Source organism: Pleuronectes platessa, chromosome 14 (genome assembly GCF_947347685.1).
Source record: "Pleuronectes platessa chromosome 14, fPlePla1.1, whole genome shotgun sequence".
Lineage (NCBI taxonomy): Eukaryota > Metazoa > Chordata > Actinopteri > Pleuronectiformes > Pleuronectidae > Pleuronectes > Pleuronectes platessa.
Window position 1 is genome coordinate 19,554,372 of NC_070639.1, and position 9,447 is coordinate 19,563,818.

At 44.0% G+C, this 9,447-nt stretch overlaps 1 protein-coding gene across 1 annotated transcript; it reads left to right on the forward strand.

The window, feature by feature from the left end:
- Positions 1–2,998: 2,998 nt before the first annotated feature.
- cdk5r2b (cyclin-dependent kinase 5, regulatory subunit 2b (p39)) lies at positions 2,999–3,883 on the forward strand. Its single transcript, XM_053440284.1, has one exon. The coding sequence runs from the start codon at positions 2,999–3,001 to the stop codon at positions 3,881–3,883; it is 885 nt and encodes a 294-aa protein (XP_053296259.1).
- The last annotated feature ends 5,564 nt before the right edge of the window (positions 3,884–9,447 follow it).

A 9,447-nucleotide genomic window follows, 5' to 3' on the forward strand; every position in this document is an offset into this window, starting at 1 on the left:
GCTGACATTATTGGTGAAGCAATTAGCTGTTACAACACATTATAAAGCTGAAAGTCTTTCCAAAACGTCACAACTAGACAAAAAATATAACGAAAACAGATGTTTAAGAAGGTGTATTTGAAGCAAGAAGAACGAAGACGTCAATAAGGAGCAATAACATGTCATAACGATGCTGATACTGCAGGATCGTATGTGTCTCCACTTTGAGAAGTTAAGTGATATCAAAATGAGTGTGTTAGGATCAGATCAGGTTAAATTGGAACATGGGTTATTCAGAAAACAAAGGAAGATATGGCAGCTGCTGTAGTTACACTAAAAGACCACTAAGAGGCAAACTCACCCCAACGAATGGAGAGAGAACTTCCTGACTGTCATCTAGAGAACAATATTGATGCATATTCCAGAAAATGCAAATGAAGCATGAATGTTTTGATGATGTTTTGCACTTTTTCCTTTTATCGGCTTAGCCAGCAGTTGATAAGCAAATAAATATATAACTATACTATAACTACTGTAACTATATACACAGTGTTTAACTGTTGTACAATATGGGTAGATATAGATTTTATACAACAGTATTGTGGCGTTTAGTTTGGTATCAAAGCTGCATTATTCTGTGTATTTCAAAAAATTACCGATAAAATGACTGTGAAAGAAATAGTTACTCATAGTCATGAAACCACAGAGAATATCTCCCAGCTCTCCCACAAATAAGTTTTCACAACTTTAATGTGACACATTGAATGTACAATTATATGCAGTTATACTTTCATATTCAAAACATGTATGTGAGGCATTTAACTGTATGACCTGCCATTTGCTCAATTATTTAACCATGATATATATAGAAATGTGTATTAAAGTTAAAGAAAATTGTTAAAAAAAATTGAAAAACTGAAGGAACTGTTCACACTTGATTCTTCAGCAGTCCTGTGATTTTGAACATATATAGTTGGTATCTAGGTAGTTGTGTTACCGCCCCAGAGGCTTTAAGCTTTATTTGAACACATTGAGATCATACAGCTGTCACATCCTGTTTCGTTTTGTTTGATTTGTGATGAAAGTGTTTTCTTTTGATCGCCGCGTGCTTGATCAAACGTTGCTGTGATCAAACATGTCTGTGGGAAATGGGGAGCACTCCCAGCACTCCCAGTACTTTGCAGGTTTAGAACATTGTTGTCCTTCATGTAGCTGAACTCAGATCTTCTTACTTTAACCGTTTATCCCGACACAGTTGCTAGGACCATTTTAACAGATGCATAGACTTTGTATTGATGAGTTTGATTGTCATTGTTATTCAGCTATGATGGTGAGGATGACAATTATATTATTTAAATGGGCTTGTTAAGTTAGCATTGATGATGATGAAGACTTGTGAATGAGATGACAATGATGGGTGGAGGAACAGCTGTATGGAGGATTATGTAAATCAAGATTTGTTTTTTATCTCCTGTTACTCAGAACTTTCAGAGAGGATTTGACTGGATGCAGATGACCATACCTCTTTGTACCCGGATGTATGTGTTTGCATTGTAATATCCTCATATGAATATCATGTTTCATCAACAGAAGCTTATACAGTCTACTTTAAACAGCACTTTGTATTTGCTGCAGGATCCTCACATTTACCCCTGTTATCTGTTGTCTGTGCAGAACTTATAGCTCCACCACAAATGTCTTTACTAGTATTTAAAATTTCCAATAGTACAGAACAGTGCATCTTGCCCTAACCCTAACCCACTTTACCCACAATGCCATTCAAATTGCGGTAACTGCAAAGATGTTTTATGTCATTTGTACTGTGTGTTTTGTGGTAGTTCAGTGTAAACAATAGAGCAACGGTTGACAGTGTACCTACTGGCTTCAAAACTATCCAAGCTGATATGAAGTAAAATACAAGTGGAGACAAATACTGTCACACCCATAAATATATAAATATTAAGGGTTGTAAAAGGTTATATAGGCTTCTGACTGTCCCCCTGTACTCATCTGTATATAGGCTAAAGCTTCACCTCACAAATAAGTCCATGGGCCACTAGCTTCAGGTGACGGCCCCTGCTATTTGTATCTGTTTCCATTTCCAGCTGGATGGAGAGATCAGACAGTCGTCACGTAGCTTGGATGAGGGCTTGATCTGCTTCGGCTAATTGGATGAACCGTGTTTCCTGGGACAAGCGGGTGTGGAAATAAACATGGAGTCCCTTGAGATAGGTGATGTGTTGTCTTTAAAACATGACCCAGCCTGTCTGGCATCAAACCCATGACAATGTAGGGAATATAGTGAAACCGAGTTTGCCCAGAGTTGGATTTTGATGCTGAAATAGGAAGTAACTGTTAGATTTCTCCACAAAGAGGAAATTGACAAGGATAAGTCTTCCAGTGGCCTGTAAAGAATTAACCAATTAGGAAATAATGAAAACAAACTCACAGAATATAACCTGAACACATTATTCATAAATGTTGGTCAGTATATGAGCCCATGTTCTGATAGTAAAGATGGTCTGGTTTATAGATAGCACTCTCCCAAAGTATCTGCACTAGTAAGAAAAGCGCCTGAGCCTCTCAAGTGCAGGTTACCTGCTAATAGGGTATTTATGGCAGCTTAGCCCTCAAAACAACACCCCTAGTGATTGGATCATTGATCGGCTTCTTCATTGGCCGACTGGGCTGTCAGTCATTGGGCTGCACCCGCTGGTTCGTTCAAACCAGAGAATTTACTCAGTGCGACTAATCTTGGTTTTGTCTGCAGCCACAGGATCGTGTCGCAGCGTCCCCCCCCCCCGCGGCGACCATTGAGCATCTGCTGGAATACAACTTCCTCCGGGAAAGAAGGACCAGCTCCAGCCTCCTCCGGCGATCACACTGGCTGAGGTAAACGCGTAAATGGAGTTGCCCTCGTCGTCGTGACTCTTCTCCACCGCCTCTCATCCTGCAGAAGATCCTGCGCTGCTGCTGCTGCGGCATCCGTCACAACCCCGCGGCTCGCTCCTCTGCAGACATGGGCACCGTCCTCTCCATCTCCCCCGCGTCCAAGAAGGCGTCGATCATGGACTCGGAGGTCGCGGGAGAAAAGGCCGACAAGAGCATCAAGAAGCACTCCATGTTCGTGTCCCTCTCCTGGAGGAAGCTGGTGTCCAACTCGGCCAAGAAGAGCGCCAAGAAGGTGACGCCGAACCCGGTGGCCACGCGCGAAATCCCGCGCAACCAGGTGGCCCAGCTCAACATCGAGAACATCAGGAAAACGCACGGAAACGAGGAGAGGAAACCCAAAGCGCCCATCCCCGTCCCGGTGCCCACGGTGCCCACGCTCAACAATGACGCCGTCACCCAGAACGGGAGGCTGTCCTCGGTGCAGAAGCAGCCCAGCAGCCTGTCTCTGGTGTCCCCGCGGCGCATCGTCATCCAGGCGTCCACCGGGGAGCTGCTGCGCTGCCTGGGGGACTTCATGTGCCGCAGGTGCTACAAACTGAAGGAGCTCAACAGCGGGGAGGTGATCCTCTGGTTCCGCAACATCGACCGGACTCTTTTGCTCCAGGGCTGGCAGGACCAGGGCTTCATCACGCCGGCCAACGTGGTGTTCGTGTACCTGCTGTGCGAGGACGCGATCGCGGACAGCGTGGCGTGCCCCGCCGAGCTGCAGGGCACCTTCCAGACCTGCCTCTACCTCGCCTACTCCTACATGGGCAACGAGATCTCCTACCCGCTCAAGCCGTTCATGATCGACGCGAACAAGGACGTGTTCTGGCAGACGTCGCTGCGGATCATCGACAGGATGAGTGCCAAAATGCTGCAGCTCAATGCGGACCCGCACTTTTTCACCGAGGTCTTCCAGGACCTCAAAAACCAGCGAGACACCAGCGGCGAGGCGAACCTGGATCGCTGACGTGGGAACAAAACAAAGACTCTGGTGGTTTTTTTATTTCATTAAACAAAAAACAAAAGAAGATGATGAATGTTTTTTTTGCAAAACCACGCGACGGTGGCTTTGAATCCAAGGACCGAGGGGCTTCTCGCCTGGGGTGGGGGGGGCTGAACATCTCATGATCAACAGCGTCAGTGTGGTGTTTAGGCTACAGTGTAGGAGATCTCATTAATGCATGCCAGTGGTATATTGTCCGCTCTTTTTTTTTTTGTCTTGTCCCTTGCGACACGCACAGGGATTGACTTCGCAGGTACCCCCCCCCCCCCCCCACCCCCCACCCCCTGATTCATTCACGGTTAGCCCACCCGCTGGTTGTCGGTGAGTGGATGTCGCAGTGAGGTGGAGGCTCCAGGCAGAATAGAGCCGTGAAGGGGCGCTGGAGAGGCGGAGCTGTCCGAGGTGCTGACCTGTGCAGCCACCCACCCTCCCTCCCCTCCCCCCCCACCTCTACCACCACCACCTCCTCCTGCTCACTTTTCCACAACAGAGCTGAGCGTGGCTTAAGAACAGCTCCCATTCATCCCAGTGCATCTTTAGCACATAAGCCTAAGCCTGCAGAGGGGATGCAGTGTACATGCGCCGTGCACAGCCCGCAGTGGGAGGTAAAGCTGTTAAACATGCAGCAGATAACAGAAGCATGACTCCTTCGGGAGGAAGAAAGACTTTGTACATCTGTAGATATTCTCTCTATACTTTAAAGCAAAAAAAAAAGAAGAAGCTTGTTTCCATTTGTTAACCTTGAGTGGATGTTAGACGCTCCGTCCTGCAGGAGAGCGCCGTGCTACTTTAACACCGGGCTGATTTCATCTCCTCTCTTGTGACACCAAATTAATTGTGAACGAATATAACTTGTTTTCGCTTACCTATGTGATGCTGTAGTAATGTACATGCAGTGGGCTGCTGGTGTAAGTTAAGCAGATATGTAAATCCAGTAAAGGGAGTCTTCCCCCTGTAGAATGTGATAACCTGCACTAAACGGGCCAGTAGATGCCCACGTACAGCGACAGAATCAACACGAGGCCTCTGTGGAGTGCTGCCTGTCGATACCTGTTGGCTGCTGTGATTCATTGCTTTGCAGTAAATTGCAGAGATCAACTAGAGTGAATGGAATTTATCGGGGGATTTTTTAAATCCCCCACGTGCCAACAGTCAAATGTCATGGCCTGAAACTATATGGTTTACATGTACATATCCCAGGTGTTCAATTTGCTGCTTTATTTCTTATTTATTTTCTCTGTTCTGAAGGTGCAACAACAAAAAATATAGCGCTTGATGGTCGACCAGTATTTTTCGCCCTGTTCTGTAAATCTGTGCTGTGAGCCTCGGTTTGCTGGATTCATCTCTGGAAGGAAGGAAATTTCTCATAATGTATAGTGAACGTCTCATTCGGAAGCATTCGCACACGGGTGTCATTGCAGTTTCTATAAGCTATAGAGAAAAAAAATGTAATTTCAATCAGACTCTGAAACCAAAATCATGGGGCAAACGTGACAGTTAGTATTCAGTATTACAATCATTCTAATAGTGCTCATTGTGACGTTGTGTTGTGAATTTATTGTTTTGGAAAAAGTGGAATATAAATGCTGCTATTTTGCACAGCTGTGATCAAAAACCCTCGATGTGTTTTTATTTTGCACAGCGGTATAACATAATGTCCATGTACTGTATGTACCGATGTTTTCTTTTCGGGTGCTGCAGTGTTTGCCATTTTAAAGTTTTGCCGTTACACTGTCACAGAGTCTCGCTGTAGGACGCTCGTCTGTGACATAGATCTTTTGTACAGGTCATTTCTTTCCTATACGTCGTATGGACAACAATATCTAGATGTGTGTGTGTTGTCTGTGGTGTTGTGCCACAGTCGCACTCACTCCCTCTACGTGTTAAATAAAAAGGCCTATACAGTGAATGTTTATGGTGACACCTGATGAAAATAAATCCAAACTTATGTAGAATCTCTGGTCTCTCTTGCATTGCTTTTGATCGCTCAACGCTTTGTCCGGCTGTTTGTGTGCGTGTCCGCTGACACACACGTGCACACACACGCTCGGGCGCCATGTTTGTGCAGATCTTGCCGTTTGCTGAAGTTGTAATTACCACGACAGCCTCTTATCGACTGATACCGCCCACTAATCCTTGATTTTGAAGGGAGCCCTTGGGACCCACTTATGCAATAGAAAATAAGTCTATGACAAATACGCTTTTGCCATGAGGTTGTCATGAGACCGGAAAAAACGCCAGGGACCTCATGGGTTGCCATGAAACTAAAAACTCACAAGATGGGGTTATAAATACATGGAAGAGTTTACCGAGGCGAATCGTTATATACCACAGGGAGGATGGGCATATGACTAATCTGTGAACACAGCTACATTACATCCCATAATGTGTTGCGATGAATTAGCCGTGCTGCACACTGAGGACGCCGACGCCTGCTGACACATTTAAAGGGTATTTTCGGCTTCTCGCCCGTGTGAGCCCTGGGTATTCTGATTGAGGCCATGCTCTGAAACGGGAACACCAAACAGTAACAAAGTCATTTGTACAAAGGAAACTGCCTGAACCCCTTTGCTGCCCTTCTGATAATGATTTACAGAGATGAGGAAGAAATATACATGAAGAAGCATTAATTAAGAATATAATAAAACCATCCTTGAAATGCATTTACAGAAGAAGTGAAGGTGCAGAAGGATCCCTCGGATCTCTGGATGATTTACTGAATGACAGAATGGAGCCAGATTGACAAGGTTCTCCTCCTGGTTTTATGAATAAGCCACATGGGCTGGTGGGTTCCTTCATGTGATTGGTTAGAATCTGCTGCAGTCTCAGAACTGTCTGTGACTCTCTCTCTGTCTCCCTCTCTCGTTCTACCTCTCTCTCTCGCTGTACCTCTCTCTCTCTCCCTCCCTCTGTGTGTGTGTGTGTGTGAGTATGTGTGTTGATCTAACGGGGACATACACTATCTATTTGGAGAGCTAAAATGGAGGGATGTGGAGAGAATTGGCCGGGAAAAAAAGAAAATCAGGACACAAAGGGATCAGGAGGGAAACAGTTTGGAAAGTAGGTGGGCTGGAGAGACTGGTGAGAAAGTGGAGCAGGGACGGAGACATAAACAAAATGAGACGGATGAGAGGACAGAGGGATGGAGAAGGGACACAAAGACAGGTCTCTTATTCAGTTTACCGCAATCAAACACCAGTCTGATGAAAAAGAATGTATCCATCCATCCATCCATAATTGATTTGATCATTCAGACCTATTTAAAACAAAAGGTGAATCCTCGGCCCCATCGAGTCATAACGCCGTCCTTAACTAAAACCTTAAAGTCTCACATATTTGTTATGGAAGTTTCCTGGAAGCTGGTGAAAGAAGAACTCAGACAGAAGCTGATGTCTTATGCAAAAGGTTATAATGTAGACTTGATGCATAAAGGAATCCAGAAGATGGAACAATATACAAAACCTTAAAGAGTAACATGAGCAATTGTCAACCCCCCAAGTCTGACTATGTCTCCCACAGCATCCCAGTAAATCTCCTTCAGCATGCGTCACCAGCACATCCATCAATGGCTAGAATTGCCGTCACTCTCTATGTTACATGTAGGTGGTTGCATCCTATTGGATAGTTAAGACTAAAGCATGCATTCCTAAATCACATTGTGTCTTATCATTGGTGAAATACACAAAATAGTTAGAGTTGGTGAGAGTTGAAGTGTCTGTCTGGATCATCTGAGTTGGATTATAAAAGTCCCTGAGCGTAGACACCTCAATGTCCTTTATCCATCACCTGACCTTTGGCCCTGCTTGGAGAGAGAGAAGGGAGTATCTGTGGAATCTGTGGTGTACAGAAGTAATATATACATAACATATAGTGATGACATATGCAGTAATGTGTGAGGATGGTCAGAAATTCCTCAACAATATAATTAAACACATTTCTACGTGAATGTCCGGCTTGTTGTCTGCAGCTGAAGTCCCTGTGTTAATTTGTCCATTTGTTAGACTCTAATCTTGCATTGCATCACATTATCACAACAACATTGTCTATTCTGACCGGGAATTACAACACAAAGGACAACAAACCCTTCTTGTCATATCTTATCCTGAGTGTTTTTTCCTTCACAGGTTGATTCTTTGTGATAGAATCCAGCAGCAGCGTTAGCAGTGTTGTTATGTAACAGCCTCCCAGTGCAGTGTTTGCCTTTCGCTTCATTATTAAGATTCAACCCAGGTCTCTTGAATATCTGTCTGCCAGCCAGCCGGCCTTCTGCATTCTTCCCGGCCGTGTCTCTATAGTAACGGGTAGGTGAGTGAATGGGAGCTGGACACAGAGAGCTGTACGGGGCTGAGAGAGCGTGGGCTGTGGGCGCTGCACAACACATTAACCGAGCTGAAGACACGCACAGCAGTGTGTTTGTGTGAATGTTATCTCACGCTGCAGGTTCCTGAAATACAGGATATACGATTTAACAACCTCAGGAAAACGGTGAGTGATGTTTGGCTGCAGAAACAGAAAAATGAGAAAACAGAAAATGAGAATATGACACTTTGATTTTCTATTTCATAATACAGTGATTTCATTCAGTCACTTAGTAACACCACAGTTATGTCGTCGTAGTATAAATTGACTGGGCTGCGTTTACTGCCTTAACAGCCAATCAAAGTGCGGCACACTACGACTCATTGACATTGACGGCACAGCCTCTTTGATTGACAGTTGCGAGATTGTAACTTTCACTCCACATCACTCCGTCACATTTATCTGACAGCTTTAGTTCTTTGCTACCTTTCTAAATGATATATTATATGAAAAATACAATAAGTTTATGAAATATGCGACTAGATTTCAATATGTTTTGTCTTATGGTCCCTCACAGAGCAACTGTGGATCTCATACAAAGGTCCTACAAATAAAAATAGATTTGGTTTGGCTTAATATAGCTGAATATTAGCTATACTATTTTACTTTGATTGATATATTGAATGAAAATGTTACAAAAATCTCGCAATGTTGAAGAAAGTGGGAAGAAATTCCTGGATATGCCTGGCACATAGCAAGAACCAGTCCTTGGTATTTGTACAATTAGCTCATTATATATGTACTTTCCCTGCAGTGGGATTTTAATAACCGCACTTTTACTTGTTATGTACTTTTTTAAACATTTATCTATTGGTACTTCTACTCATGTAAACAATCTGAAGCTCTGTTGACAAGGGATTCTCTCCGACCTTACAATTGTCAACGTCATCCAGGTCGTAAAAGTGGAACGACTGAGGGAACGCTGTGTGGGGATTATGTCTATTTTGCTGTCCTCTTGCTATATAACCACACTGCTAATCTCTTTAACTAGATTACCTCTGTGTTGAGTTGTAAGTGAGAGGTCGTACGTCACCACTTAGCAGGATGAAAAATCAGGCTCCGGCGAGAAACTCAAACACAGACTCTTCGTTCACTCCATATTTGTCATTGACTAAATGTTCATTCTCAAATCTCTGCTTTATTTGTCAGTGAATCATTTCACGCTGCAT